The 15973-nt window shown below is 39.4% G+C and overlaps 2 protein-coding genes across 3 annotated transcripts; both read right to left on the bottom strand.

Moving 5' to 3' along the window:
• Positions 1 to 416: 416 nt before the first annotated feature.
• On the bottom strand, positions 417 to 4248 carry LOC123270406 (exocyst complex component 3). The gene is made up of 3 exons (XM_044736443.1): positions 4139 to 4248; positions 2522 to 3886; positions 417 to 1474 (listed from the first exon to the last, which is right to left on the bottom strand). Exons 2-3 carry the CDS (start codon positions 3854 to 3856, stop codon positions 542 to 544), a joined length of 2268 nt encoding a protein of 755 aa, XP_044592378.1. The 5' UTR covers positions 3857 to 3886; positions 4139 to 4248; the 3' UTR covers positions 417 to 541.
• A 986-nt stretch (positions 4249 to 5234) lies between these two features.
• LOC123270416 lies at positions 5235 to 7097 on the bottom strand. 2 transcript variants are annotated; one of them, XM_044736450.1, is made up of 2 exons: positions 6983 to 7097; positions 5235 to 6859 (listed from the first exon to the last, which is right to left on the bottom strand). In XM_044736450.1, exon 2 carries the CDS (start codon positions 6089 to 6091, stop codon positions 5255 to 5257), a length of 837 nt encoding a protein of 278 aa, XP_044592385.1. In that variant the 5' UTR covers positions 6092 to 6859; positions 6983 to 7097; the 3' UTR covers positions 5235 to 5254. The 2 variants fall into 2 exon arrangements, with proteins under 2 accessions (XP_044592385.1, XP_044592386.1); XM_044736451.1 differs by having other exon boundaries at positions 5261 to 6859.
• Between the last annotated feature and the right edge of the window lie 8876 nt (positions 7098 to 15973).

Here is a 15973-nt window from a genome sequence, read left to right as displayed (position 1 = left end):
TTTTAAATAAACTAGTTCTAGAAAATTATTTTGAAAAAATTGCATTTATAATTTTTTTAGAGCTTCTAAAGAAGGAATTTTTTGAATAAATTTTTCGTGTTATAATTTATTTATTAAAAAAATTATCAGATGTCTCAATTTCTGTATCCTATATTTTTAATATTAGACTAAAATTTGACAATTTTTTTTTTTTCAAACAAATTACCTACTCTTTAAAAAATTTTAATTTATAATTAAAAAAATATTTTATTTATTAAAAAAAAATTATCAAAATTTCTCAGATATTTTAATTTCAGCATTATAAATTAATACGTGTTGAAAAATAAATTAATTGATTAATTAAATAATCAAGATTAATATTTATATATATATATATATATATATATATATATATATATATATATATATATATATATATATATATATATATATATATACAACAATTATTGATACATTATTTCAGAAAGGCCTTAATTGGTTATTAAAACAATTAATTGCATTTTATTAACAAAAAAAAAAAAAACAAAATTAAATAAACACTCTAAGGTTTCCAACTCAGAAAACTATCTTGGAGTACAATTTGTTTAAAAATACTGTTGCTTATACTTTGTGAAGAAGATGTTCTATTTTTTTGCGCCTCCAGGATATAAGCGACCTTTTCTTTGGCTTCACTCCTAGGAATATCTCCCCTGAGACTCAGTAATCTAACCAAATGATCATCAGTCATATCCGGATACTTTTCCACCAGTGAATGGAGATCCAGAGTCAAAATTTCGGCGTCCTCGCACCTGAGAACCTCCGCGAGTCTCTTAATAATCTCAAAAGGGGAGTCAAAGTTACCGACCTTGGGCGCAATGCGTACGAAGAAATTCTTTAGCTTGTCTGCTTCGCTCATTATCTTAGAAGTACACGTCAGACACTCATCGTAATTTTTCAGAGAGATTTTCCTAGACAGCATCGCCGCGATATACCTTTTCGCGATTAAATTCTGAGCTTCATTTATCACGTACTCAAAATTTTTCACCCTCAGGTGTCCGTAGTCCTGGAAGTAATCCTCGAGAGTGACGCAGATAGTTTCTACCGCGATAGAGGTGTTGAGCCATTTTGGAGTTAGCAAATCCTGGAACTGGGTCTCGAGATCCAGAAGAGACTCTTCTAGCAAGATAGCTACGGCTTCGTTCCGCAGCTGCTGGTAATTTGTTAATAGATTTTCAAACTTTACCGCTGCGTCACTGGTAGCGTTGGTCACCCAGTAAAGCTGCTTCATCTGCTGCGCCAGCTCGACATATTGAAGACAATTGTTCACCACCGTGATCATGTGATTGGTAAAGTACGGCACTTGGCTCCGGTCGTCGAAATGTTTCGCCTTAAATTCCATTATAGCTTGTCGATACATCAGACCGTATTTGTTGACTTGTTCGATACAGACCACCAATGCCTTCGCTGTCAGTTCGTTGCTTATCGTTTTGGTGACCTATAGAAAAATTTAATCATTTATTTCAATACAACCGAGTCAGTAATCACTATATGAAGGAAACTATACGCGCTTAAAATTTTGGAGATAAACTTTTTTTTAATTTCATTTTTTAATCTACATACATTTAAATATGGGCACAGAAAATTTAATGACAATCGGACAAATATTTTCAAATTTATACTTATAAACTGAAAATATCAGTTTCAGTTCAAATTCTGACTGAAAGATGAAACATACGGAAAAATTAATAAAAACCATAGAGTAAAAGACCCCATTAGTGGTGGGGGGACCCCATTACTGACACTTTCTCTAATTTTGGTACTTATTCAATTAATGAAATCATTAATTTCAATAATGAATATATTATTTCTAATCTTTAAGACCTTTAGATAAAAAAAATTGTTAATTTTTATTCCAAGTAGAACATTTTTTCATTGAAAGAAAAAGTGCCACTAATAGAGTTTAAAGGTTTCACTAATAGGGTCTTTTACCTTATTTCTAGAAAACAAAATTCAATACAATAAAGGTCTCATATTATTTTTCCGTATCTTTAGTATCTAAACCAGAACTTAAATTTTAAACTTTCTATATAAACACGTGATCTAATTGGAGACGCTTGAAATCCAATTTGAAATTAAAATTCAGGCTAAATGATAAGAGATAGATGAAAACTGATAAAAATTTTTTTGGTAGAGAATTAAATTTCCAATAAAATAAGTCTCTTATGATTTTTTCGTATCTTTAATATTTAACCAAGATTTTCAAGATTTTATCATTTCGTATTGAGTTTTTGACAAAAACAGAATCTATACTATTTTAGTTTTTATTTTGGTGATTTGTAATGACTTTGATGAACTAAAAAAATCATTATTTGTAAAAAAAGGATTTATGATAAAAGTTAAGTCACTACTAAAAATATATCAATTTTCATCTTACTCAAGAAGTCTCTTCAGAGAAAAAAAAATTAATAAAAATTAAAAATTATTAAAAAATCCCTTTTTTCTCCGAAGTGCGTAAAACCCTTAAATTACTCTCAAAATTTACCTGCAAATTCTGGTCTATCATTTGAAAAATAATAACCGGAGCCGCTGTGTGATAATAAGTGTCCTGAGAAGAAGACTCTGGCGCTTTGCCACTCCACCAGTCAGCTTTCTCCGTCTCCAGAGTCTTCTTCATCCACTCTTCATAATTCTGACACATGTTCCTAAGATACTTCTCTTGAAGTTCATCAAGAATCTCCTTGCTCAGCAGATCACCGATCTCTGAAATATTTATATTCAACTCCGGGTGCAGCATCAAATCAGCGCCCGGATAGGTGTTCATGATCCACCCTAGAAGAGACACATACTCATTGCCCTCTAGACCATTGGCAATAATATCTTTCAAATGCTGAGAAAGACACCCGTGGTACATCCTAACAAATTTATTAACAATGTCATAGTACGGCGGAAAACAAGGCCCGCAAAGTGTTTTAACAACCCTCAAATCCTCCTGGATCAACTGGCGAGTCAATTCCAGGTATCGAACAAGCCACATTTTATTATCTGCGCGTTCATCAACCTGAGTGCCCTCGATACGATTAGCTACAGACTTCTCGAGAGTCTGCATCGCCATATCCTTCCACTTCTTGGGCCTTCCTGGAGGCATGAACCCGGACTGTCGGAACCTCTGGACCGCGAATTGATCAGCTTTCTCCTCCCGCTCGATTATCCGAAGCGCGGTGACAATAACTGTCGGTTCTTTCCGCACAGTGTTCAATGTACGACTCAGCACCAGCTTGATCTGCTTCTCCATCAGCTGTGACAGGGTCTCAACATCCTCAAAGTAGGCCTTGAGCATCACTTTGTCCGGCAGCGACTGATTTGGCAGCTTGTGTAACTCGTACAACAAGTCGTCCCTCGAATTCTCGAGGTCCATCAGACTCTGGTGGGCATGAAGCAGCTTGCCTTCGTTGATCCACGTCTTGGTCTTCTCCACAGACTCTGGTACCGTGAAGATATGCTTCAGATTCTCCTTTGCTGTCACGTACTGAGAGTGTCGCATGTTTTCTTCCTGAACTGGTTGGAGCTTCGTGTTCAACTCCAGTGCTGAACCGAAGGATTGACCTATCAGGTCTACTTCTTCTTTGATGGACGCGATGGTTGACAAGGAAGTCTGCAGCTGGTCGAAGCCCACTCTTACACCGTCCAACTGGCTCTGCATCGCTGTTTTCAACATTGTTTCTATTGAGGCTTTCTTTCTGGTGATTCTGCGCTTGTACTGCTCGACTTTTTCTAGCTGACCTGGACGCTGGAGCATATTCATCACGTGCTTAGTTGCTGTTGCTTTTGCTTCTTCCTCCAATTTTTGTAAATCTGTCAGATTTGTTGTTCCAATCATTTTTTGGGTTTTTTTTTTCTTCAATTGACGCTAAAAAATAATTTTTATTAGTTTTTTGAAAATTAAAAAAATTTTTTTTAAGGTTTCTTTTCATCAATCAGCATTGAAAATAAATTTTTATTCATTTTTAAAAAATAAAATAAATTTTTAAATTATAAAATTTAATTTCTTATAACTAATAAATTAAAAATTCAGTTTTTGTTTTCTGAAAAATATAAAATTTAAAATTTGTAAAAAAACGAAAATTGATTATAAGAATAAAAAATTAATTAATATAGTTACCTTTTTTTACGAATTATTTCATTTATAATTCAAAAATTAATTAAAAATCACTAATAACTAAAGGTTATGATTTTTATCTTGACATTTGACATGTATTTATTATTATATTAACTCCGGTTTCTACAGTGTCCCCAACTCTTGAAAAAACTTTTCCCTAAAACTTTCAACAAAAGCCCCTAAATTAAAAACAAAATCCCCTAAAACTAAAATTGAAATTATTTAAAAATTAGTCAGATTATTTTTTTTTTTTATCAGTTTTTATTTTTTAAAAGGTTTTAAAATAGAAAATAAATTATTTTGTTTCTTTTTTTTTAACTTCCTTTAATAGACTATACATTATATTTTATATAAGTATTCATATTATGTAAATATTTATATCATATAAATAAATATATTTAATTTGCGTGTATTGTTAATAACAAATTAATAAATAAAAATTTCTTTATCATATAAAATCACATATTTAAATGAACTATATTGCATTCGTTATATTAAGCAGTTCTTGAAACTCTACATCACTTACTTTTTCAGTGTCGTTTTTAAAATCATACATGTGTACCGTAAATCTGCTCAGTATTTCTTTAGTGAGCACAAATAAAGTGCACTGTTCGTAATCTCGTTTTAATGAAAATTTAACCATCATAATACTTTGAACCATTTCTAGTGCTAACTTGTTCCTTAACCCTTCAGCACTCTCGCAAAACGATTTACTATCATTACTCGCGCGATGAGAAAAACTCTCACGCCTTATGTGGAAGCGCACGCATGCTTATAGTCCCTTTAATTTAAAAAATCTTAAATAAAATAAATTTCTTAAAACAAAAAAAAATTGACTTATTTAAAAATAATATTTAATAATAATACATCCAAACACAAATGCACTCTTACGGGAACCTCCGAACTGTACCGATCAGACCCGATTTTTTAAATTCTGACCCCCCTACTTTACTATTGCGATGAGAAAATATCTCACAGAGTTAATAAAATTTATTTTATTTTTTTATAGTATAGAACAATTAAAATAATAATATTGTAATCTGAAATAATATTAATTTTTTGACAGATAGAAAAAAAATCACATAGTCATTCCATTTGAAATTTGAAAGAAAATTTGAGTTATTGATGATCGTGAGAGAAAATCTCATAGCGAGAGTGCGGAAGGGTTAATTTATCCTTTATCACAGCATATATGGAAAATGCTCTCTCAACATCAGCATTTGAAATGGGAGTAGTTAACAGTGCTAAAGCAAATTTAGAAACATTTTCAAATCTTCTATTACCGCCTGAATCACGATCCTCGTAAACTTCTGACCAAAATGATACTGTTTCATTCGTATTATCCCACTGTTTATGAGATAGCATGTTCCATTCTTTGATAATATTATCTTTTGATCCATACAATGATTCTCTAGTGAATTGTTCCAACAATTTGGATAAATCAGGTTTTTTCTGTGATGTAGCGTAAGTTGGTGTCAAGACATTCATTGATTTCAATATAGAAATATTCATAGGCAATCGTTCCTGAATTTCAGTACATAGTTTCACTAAAAAATCTTTACACCGAGCTCGAATATTAGATATTTCATTTGATGGCACTGATTTAGCTGCTTGATCAAAGTTGTATCCAAAAAAAACTGATGATGTATGCATTAGATAGTCTTGAAATTTAAAATTAACTAGATCGTCGTCCTTAATTTTCTGCAGTTGAGATGGAACCACAATTTTCTGCAGAATACTCTTATATAACAAAAATTTATACGCTGGACAAACCATAATATCATATAAGTACTGTGCTTGTAAACATTTGTCATTATTTTTAGCTAATTCAAATAGTAGTTTTAACTCTTCCCATTGCTCTAAAATAGTATTAATTGCAGAGTATCTAGCCAACCACCGAGTCCCGCTCAGACCAGCAATTTTTTTCGGATCCTTTTTAGCTTCATCACCATTCATGACTATTTATAAAGTTTTTTATATTCATCCTTACGCTTTGGACTATTGGAAAACCAATTGTGAGCTTCTCTGACAAGATATTCTAGTTGGCGAGGTAATATTTCTGCAGATTTTTCAGCGCACAAATGGAGAGAGTGACAGATACATTTGATAATTACAATATCAGGTACTTCTTATTTCAAAAGTGATGAAACAGAATGGTTCACACCGACCATCAAATTTGCACCATCAACTCCAATACCGACTAAATTTTTTAAAGAAAGTCCATCAGCTTCTAATTGTAATTTTAAAGCCGAATGAATACCATTAGCAGTTGCGTCAACTATTTTTACAATACGATAAAATGTAGTCAATAATTTTTTCTTTTTACAAGAAAAATATCGTACCATTATGTATAGAATTTTTTCAGTCGATATAACAGTGCTTTTATCAATAATAAGTGAGTAGGGAATTTCATCTTCCTAAAAACATCCGAATCCGGTTCAATTTTTTTCAACAATTCTGTCAAGTGATCAACTGTGATAATTGATGTATGTTCTGCTATAAATGCGGCTAGTTGAAGTTCAGCAACTTTAACTTTATTGTTAGGAGGTTTTATCACGTTTATTGGACGACATAATTTTGCTTGTTTATCTTTATCAACAGCATTTTTATGTTTAATTGATATCGCATGCTTGCCTAAATCTTTTTTATGTGGTACTAAAATAGTACGGCAATATTTACAATAAGCTTTTTGACAGTTACCAGTAGGATCAGGAGCTATCCAATCTAAAACAATATTGAAAAAAAGTATTGTTAATAAAAAAAAATCTTTTAATTGTGTAACTAAATAAAACATACTTAAGATTATGGAAAATGCTTTAAAAATTATCAAAAATATAACAAACTAACCTTTTAAGTTTTCGTCTTGTTCCCATTGCTTCGAATATTTTTGAGCGTATTTTTTTTCTTTAAAACAATTTGTTTTATTGCTCATATCAACTATTTGTGTTATAATAAAGTTTCAGTTATTATATACGATATATTTAAAAAGTAAAACTTGATTCTTACTAGACTATAGGGATGGGCGATATACATCGATGTTTCGACTATCGATGTTTTTTCGGGGAAACATCGATTTTTTTGGTCGATTTTTTTTTAAATCGAAACATCGATGGTCGATGTAAAAAAATGAACCATCGACATTGAAATAAATTTCTACTAGAAATTTTTTAGCGCGCGCTAAAAATTAAAAAAAAATCTCAAAATTAAAAAAAAATCGGAAAAATTACAGTTATCAATATGGGAAAAAAATCTATTAAACACGATTGTTATTGACTTGAGTGCATTTTCATAGCTGGAATATGATCTTAGAATTGAAAAATTGACAAAATTTTTAAATTTTTAAAAAATAGCATGTAAAGAATAATAAGAAGAATAAGAATAATTACATCTCTTTCGAAATGCCTAATTTTGCCACTGCTACCTTTAAGCACTCTTTTATTTTATCCAGTATTCGTCTATGGCAAGAATTACCGAGTGATATTATTAACTCCCATTCCCTTGAGAGTTTCAAAAATAAAGCGTTCGAATTTTTTCTAAATCTTGAAGTATCAAACAGTTTGTAATCCTATTAAATATTTTCAGTTTGGCTTGTTTTAAATTACTAATATTTCATTCATAAGTTATTGTGTCACATCTTATTATACTGTTTCTGTCTTATTACTTAATTACACTTTTTGTTATAATTCATTAATTATACTAGACACTGTACAATTTTCCATCCGGCTATAAGCCTTAGCATATAAATCTAATAAATAAATAAATAAATAAATAAAATAAATAAAGAGAAGATACGAAACCATATTTTCGAATTTCAGACTGTCGTTCGATTGTATCGGATTTTTTTAATCTTTAAATGACGTACGCAGTGTTTAATAGATTTTTTTCTCTTATTTATAACTTTAATTTTCTCGATTTTTTTTGTTTTTGAGATTTTTGTAACTTCCCGCTAAGAAAATCGAAGATTTTCAAAAATCGGGAAGTTATTGTTTTCACCCCGTTTTGCAAAAATCGAGTTTTCATCAGATCTCGACGTTTTGAGGTCATAGGAAGCTTCCCTGACTACCCCCGCGATGTTGTCACTATGTCTGTATGTGTGTGTGTGTGTGTGTGTGTGTTTTTTTAACTTGGGGGGGGGGGGGAATCCTTTTTACGGATTCTAGGCATAGCTGTTTGGCCTGGATATGTGGCGACTCGACGCAGCGTCATACTAAAACTCGACACTAACGCCCCTACCCACTAAACCCTAAACCCCTTTTCCTTCTTTCCTCTAATCCCTCATGGAAACCGCCGTCAGGCATTACTTCGTGAAGGGAGGATCTAGCTACTGCGCTTCCTTCTGGTGGCTAAGGTGTTAACTACCTTCCTTCTATCTTCTGCTATTTGCTCTTTTTCTTTCGGTGGAACGCAAGTCTTTAAGGACTTCTGTTGCAAACGTGTTGGTAGCGTTCCAGACAGCTTCTGATGACAGCATTGCTGCTACTATTGTCTCTGGTTGGATTTTCCTCTTCAGGATATTCTCCAGCTCATCTCGCTGTGGGTAAAAACGTGGGCACTCAAAGAAAACGTGCTCTGCATCTTCATTGACTCCTGAGCAGGACGGGCACTCCGGGGAATCATCATGCTTGAAGCGGTGGAGATACGCCCGGAAACAGCCGTGTCCTGATAACATCTGTGTAAGATAATAGTTGACCTCACCGTGACTCCGGTTCAGCCAAACGTTGATCCTTGGTATGAGACGATGCGTCCACCTACCCTTCACTGTGGCATCCCACTGTAGTTGCCATCTACTTATGCTCCTCTGCCGCTCTTCTGTTCCAAGCTCCTCAGCGCTTAGTGTGGTCGACTTCTTTCGTTGGTAAAGGATCCGTCTTTCCTCAGCTAAGACTCTGAGAGGCAAAGTTCCGGAGATGACACACACTGCTTCCATAGATATTGTGCGGAAGGCACTTGCTACTCTTAAGGCACTCAGACGGTAGACTGGTCCAGCCTTTCTCTATGATTCTTGCTTTTCTAGTGCGTCCGCCCATATAGATATTCCGTAAGTGAGCACTGATGTGACTACAGATGATAATAGTAGTCTTCTGCTCTGCTTTGGGCCTCCGACGTTTGGCATCAGTCGTGCTAAGCTAGCTACCACTGCTGATGTTTTTGCACTCACGTGTTCGACTTGCTGCTTAAAGTTGAATCGGGCATCAAGCATCACTCCCAGATATCGGATATATGGTTGTGATGTGATTTCTTGTTCTCCGACTTTCAGTTTTATGGTCTCTATCACTTTTCTGCTGGTAATAAGCACAGCCTCAGTCTTCTGTTTAGCCAGTTGTAGATTCATTGAATCCATCCACCGGTTAACTTTCTCAAAGGTGATACCGAACATGTGATTTATCTCATCTAGGTGTTTCGCAACGATTACGACAGCTACATCGTCTGCATATGCAACAAGCTTGACACTTCTTGGAAGAGTCAGTCTCAGCAGGCCATCATACATGACATTCCACAGAAGTGGACCCAGAACAGAACCCTGGGGTACACCTCCGGTAATATCATACTCTTTTGGACCATTGTTCGTGTCGTATCTCAGGATTCTGTCTGTGAAGTAGCTAGCCACTATCCTACGTAGGTATCCTGGTACGTTTTTCTCTTCCAAGGCTTGCATAATGCAGTCCCAGTTGGCGGAGTTGAAGGCATTTTTGATGTCCAGAGTGGCCACCAGGCAGTACTTCTTCGCTCCACCCTTCCATCTGATCCCTTCGATTGCCTCCTTGGCCGTTGCAACAACCAAGTTGATTGCGTCCAGGGTTGATCGTCCTTTCCGAAAACCATACTGGTTGTCTGCCAGGAGTGGATCGACAACTGCTTCTATTCTTTGGTGGATTATACGCTCAAGTATCTTACCTGTCGTGTCTAACATACAAAGTGGTCGATAAGATGACGGTTCTTCTGGTGGCTTTTTCACCTCTGGAAGTAGTACTAGTCGTTGATGCTTCCACTTCCGAGGGAAAATCCCTTCCTTGAGGCATGTGTCGTAGACGTCCAGGAACAATGATGGCACTGCTTTTATAGTTGTTTTTAAAGCAATATTGGGGACCCCGTCCAATCCCGGCGCTTTATTGTTCCCTACACGATTACAAGCCTCCATCAGTTCTCCCTCCGTGACAGATGGAATGTCATCCATTTCATTCTGCGCTAATAGGTAGTTAAACTTGCTTTGTTCGGGGAACAACGCGTTTACGATCTTCTGTAGGAGTTGAGGACACGTGGGTGATGGCATTAGCTGGTTTTTAAGATGGGTCATGACCACCTTATACGGCCTACCCCACAGATCTCTGTCCACCTCGTTGATGAGCTCCTTCCAGCATTTTCTTTTGCTATCTTTGATGGCTTTGTTCAGGGATCGACGGGCTTTTTTGTACTCTGCGACCAGCTCCACAGAGTTAGGTCGTCGGTAGCCACGCTGAGATATTCTTCTCTTCTGATGACACTCTTTACGAAGGGCGCTGATGTGGTCGTTCCACCAGTGAACGGAAGGTCTTGTGTTTATGCCACGTCTACGAGACATACTGGCGTCACACGCCTGGGTCACTCTTTTCATCAGGTCCTTGGTCTTCTCTTCTGCGCAGCCCGCGATAATCTGGTCACTATTGAGAGCTACTAACAATGCCCTTGGGTCAAGAGTTTTTACCTTCCAACCAATGGTGTTAAGTTGCTTTTTAGGTCTTCTCGGGCTCTGGGCGTTTAATATTTCCCAGAGAATCGCGTTGTGGTCGCTGGCTGTGTAGGTATCCATCACCTTCCAGTTGATATTACCTCTGGTGAGGCTGCCACTGACGAAAGTGAGATCTACAATAGAACTTGTGTCTCCTTTGGTGTAGGTTGGTGTGTCACCATTGTTGAGCAGTACTACATCTAATGTAGAAAAGGCTTCTAGTAATTCCTTTCCTCGCGCGTTTGTATTCTTGCTACCCCAGTCTACTGCCCAGGCGTTGAAGTCCCCAGCTATTGCCACTGGGTGGTAATGCTTCGCGTCCTCGGTAAGTCGATCCAGGGATGCGGTGAATTCGACAGTAGAGAGGCTAGGTGGTGCGTAGCAGCTATAGAAGCGGATGCCCTCTACTGATACTGCTACAAAGCCGGCATTGCTGTTGTCGACTGCATTTTGGAAAGGGAGCTTGCCACATGACCAGATGACAGCTTTGGATGTGCTGTCAGATTCCCAGGGTTGGGTACTCAGGTGTTTATATGGCTCTGCTATCAGTACCAAGTCAAGCTCTGGATGGTAGGGCACCCTGGATGTGATCCTTAGTTGTTTCTTCATCGACGTCTCGGATCTCAATTACCTCCTGTGGTCCTTTGCAGATTACTTTTGCGTCTTCTTTCAGAATGTCTGCAATGGTCTTTCTCAATGTTTGGCCTTTGTCGGTGCTCTTCCTCGAAAGAGTTATCAGCATATCTCCAGCATTGGTCTTATGGATTTTCTCTACCGTACTGCGGACCTGGTCGTCAGGGACGTCCTGTTTTATTTGACGCAGGATCTTGGCGTACTTTGCTTTCTCTGTCAGCCGAATGATGAGGGCATCCGGTCTGATCCATTTCCGCGGTTTCTTTCGCTTGGGTTCAGGTCGGGGCTCCTTTGACGTCTGTTTTGAGAGCATCTCTTTCTTCTGTCGCTTTAGCTCTTGCTTGGACTGAACTTTTTGCCAGACTGACGCTTTTTCCTGTTCGTCGCTTCGCCCTGCCGCTCCTTGTGGAGGGCTTTTCTTCAAATCCTTTTTCTTCATGGCTTGGCTGATTGTTGGGTCAGGAGAAGGTCGATTTTTTCTCTTACCTGACTTGTTGCTGGCTTCACTTTTGTCTTCCGCGACTGATTCACCGTCACCTTCAGCTCCGGTGTCCATTGCTTCGTCAGTCACGTCGATAGCCTGACAGTCTTTCTCCGGTGTAGCATGGGATATGCGCTGCAATGATGAGCGCCACTCCTCGTCCAGCTTCTCAAACCTTTGAAGGGCGTTAGTTACACCAGTCATCTTGGATTTAATCTCTTTGTGAATGTTGACCTTTGGTTGAACGAAATCATTCAACTCACTGATCAGCTTTTCAAGGCGTTTGAGCGCTTGCGAACGCTTCATTTCAGCGCTTGCGTCAATCGCTGCTTGTTGGGCATGTAGCCCGTTTCCACTTTTGTTTGTTTCCTTTGAATTACTCATACTTTTTAATTTACCAGCGCATCGTACGGAGTGGAGCGGGTTGCCATAACTAAGAACGGGTGTACCCTCGGAGATAGTACTCCTACCCCAGTTCCCTGAGGCCTAGCCGACACTTAGCCAGTCCCGGGATACACGGACGGACTAGACTCGCTCGGAGCGGTGAAGATTCCGATCTCTAACACTCACTGCGTACTTCCTGATCAAGGCCCGAAGTGGCTGGCTCCTGATCCACTGCTGCAACTTACACCTCGGTAGAGCAAGCTCACATCAGCCGTGGCCTGCATCGTCGGAAACTACGATACAGGTTCGGGTCACTCCCAGTGGGTCACAGCAGAGAACGATCGTCTTGTTAGGTCAGTTAGTGCGACCAACCCATTAAAGGGGAGTTTTGTCCATGGGAGCGTATTTTGTTTGGTTATTTTGCTTGGCTCCTACCCGCTGTACCTCATCAACTAAGAGATTAAGTGTCATCCAAGGACAGCGAGCGTTCTCCCATCCGCTCGGGGAGACGCGCCCGGTAGCAGTATCTCTTCTGCCCCGAGTGTGTGTGTGTGTGTGTGTGTGTGTTTTTTTTTTTTTTAGGGGGGGGAATCCTTTTTACGGATTCTAGGCATAGCTGTTTGGCCTGGATATGTGGCGACTCGACGCAGCGTCATACTAAAACTCGACACTAACGCCCCTACCCACTAAACCCTAAACCCCTTTTCCTTCTTTCCTCTAATCCCTCATGGAAACCGCCGTCAGGCATTACTTCGTGAAGGGAGGATCTAGCTACTGCTCTTCCTTCTGGTGGCTAAGGTGTTAACTACCTTCCTTCTATCTTCTGCTATTTGCTCTTTTTCTTTCGGTGGAACGCAAGTCTTTAAGGACTTCTGTTGCAAACGTGTTGGTAGCGTTCCAGGCAGCTTCTGATGACAACATTGCTTCTACTAGTGAATCTGGTTGTATTCTCTGGTTCAGGATCCTCTCCAGTTCTTCACGCTGTGGATCGAAACGAGGACATACAAAGAAGACGTGCTCCGCGTCTTCAGCAGCTCCTGGGCAGGACGGGCACTCCGAAGAGTCATCGTGCTTAAAGCGGTGTAGATACTCTCGAAAACACCCATGTCGCGACAACATCTGCGTAAGATAGTAATTGACCTCACCGTGATTCCGGTTAAGCCAAATGTCAATCCGAGGTATGAGACGGTGCGTCCACCTACCCTTCTCTGCAGTATCCCATTGTAGTTGCCATCGGCCTATGCTCTTCTGCCGTTCTTCAATTCTAAGTTCTTCAGGGCTCAGTGCAGTTGACCTTTTTCGTTGGTAAAGGGTCCGCCTTTCCTCTGCTAGAACTCTAAGAGGTAGGGTTCCAGCAATGACGCACACTGCTTCTTCTGATATAGTGCGAAAGGCACTAGCTACTCGTAGGGCACTCAGTCGATATACTGGTCCAGCCTTTCTCCATGATTCTTGCGTCTTTAATGCGTCGGCCCAAATGGATATTCCGTAAGTGAGCACCGATATGACTACTGATGACAATAATAGCCTCCTGCTCTGTTTTGGGCCTCCGACGTTCGGCATCAGTCGTGCGAGACTAGCCCTCACTACTGACGCTTTGGCACTGATATGTTCCACTTGCTGCTTGAAGTTGAGTCGGGCATCAAGCATCACTCCCAAATATCGGATATAAGGTTGTGATGTGATTTCTTGTTCGCCGACTTTCAGCTTAATGATCTCTACCACTGTTCTGCTGGTAATAAGCACTGCCTCAGTCTTGTGTTGCGCCAGTTGCAGGTTCACTGCGTCCATCCACCGGTCAACGCGCTCAAAAGTGAGATCGAACATATGGTTTATCTCGTCAAGGTGTTTGGCAACAATCACTATGGCTACGTCATCTGCATATGCTACGAGTTTGACGTTTCTTGGCAGAGTTAGTCTTAATAGACCGTCATACATAATATTCCACATGAGCGGGCCTAGGACTGAACCTTGTGGTACACCTCCAGTAATATCATACTCCCTCGGACCGTTCTTCGTGTCATACTTCAAGACCCTATTTTCAAAGTAGCTTGTTACGATCTTAAGAAGGTATTCTGGTACATTCTTCTCTTGGAGGGCCTGCATGATGCATTCCCAATTGGCGGAGTTGAATGCGTTTCTGATGTCTAGGGTCGCCACCAGGCAATACTCTTTCGTTCCACCCTTCCATCTGGTTCCTGCGATTGCTTCCTTGGCCATATCAACAACCAGTTTGATTGCGTCCAGGGTTGATCGTCCTTTCCGGAATCCATACTGATTGTCTGCCAGGAGTGGGTCGACTACTGCTTCAATTCTCTGGTGAATTATGCGTTCAAATATCTTACCCGCTGTATCTAGCATGCAAAGTGGGCGGTAAGATGACGGTTCATCCGGTGGTTTCTTCCCTTTAGGTAACAGTACCAATCGTTGCTGTTTCCACTTATGCGGGAAAGTCCCCTCCTTAAGGCATGAATTATAAACGTCTAGGAATAATGTTGGAGCTGCCTTTATGATGGTTTTCAAGGCTATATTAGGGATTCCATCCAATCCCGGCGCTTTATTATTCCCTACACGGTTACAGGCCTCCAGCAGTTCTTCTTCAGTGACAGGTGGAGTGTCATCCAGTTCGCCTGGCGCGAACTGGTAATCGAAGTTGCGTTGCTGTGGGAATAGTGCAGTGACGATTTTCTGGAGAAGTTGAGGACACGTAGGTGATAGCATTTGTTGTTTTTTTAGGTGGGTCATAACCACCTTATAAGGCCTACCCCACACGTCTTTATCCACCTCGTTGATGAGCTCTTTCCAGCATTGTCTCTTACTATCCTTGATAGCTTTGTTCAATGATCGACGGGCTTTTTTGTATTCTGCGACCAGCTCCGCAGAGTTAGGTCGTCGATAGCCACGCTGGGATATTCTTCTTTTCTTTAGACACTCTTTCCGAAGAACACTGATGTGGTCGTTCCACCAGTGCACTGCCGGGCGTTGGCTTATGCTGTGTTTCCGGACCATACTGGCGTCACAGGCCTGGACAACTCTTTTCATCAGGTCCTTGGTCATTTCTTCTGCGGATCCAGTAGTAATCAGTTCACTATTAAGGGCTATTACCAATGTGCTTGTGTCAAAAGGCTTCACTTTCCATCCAATGGTATTGAATGACTTGATTGGTCTTCTTGTATTCCGGTCATGTGATATTTCCCAGAGAATTGCCTTGTGGTCACTGGATGTGTAGGTATCCATCACCTTCCAGTCGTATTTCCCACTGATGAGGCTGCTGCTGACGAAAGTGAGATCTACGATAGAGCTTGCTTCTCCTTTAGTATAGGTTGGCGTATCACCACTGTTGAGCTGGACTACATCTAGTGTAGAGAAAGCTTCTAGGAGTGCTTTTCCTCGCGCATTTGTCTGCTTGCTGCCCCAGTCTACTGCCCAGGAGTTGAAGTCACCGGCAATCGCGACCGGATAGTGCTGCTTGGCGTCCTCGGTCAGTTTGTCCAAGAATTCAGTGAATTCAACAATGGATAGGCTAGGTGGTGCATAACAGCTGTAGAAACGGATGCCGTTTACTGTTGCTGCTACAAAGCCGGCATTATCATTGTTAACTACACTCTGGAAGGGATGCTTACCACAAGACCAG

This window comes from Cotesia glomerata, linkage group LG8 (assembly GCF_020080835.1).
Source record: "Cotesia glomerata isolate CgM1 linkage group LG8, MPM_Cglom_v2.3, whole genome shotgun sequence".
In the NCBI taxonomy this organism is placed as follows: Eukaryota; Metazoa; Arthropoda; class Insecta; order Hymenoptera; family Braconidae; genus Cotesia; species Cotesia glomerata.
This window is presented reverse-complemented; position numbering and strand designations above follow the sequence as displayed.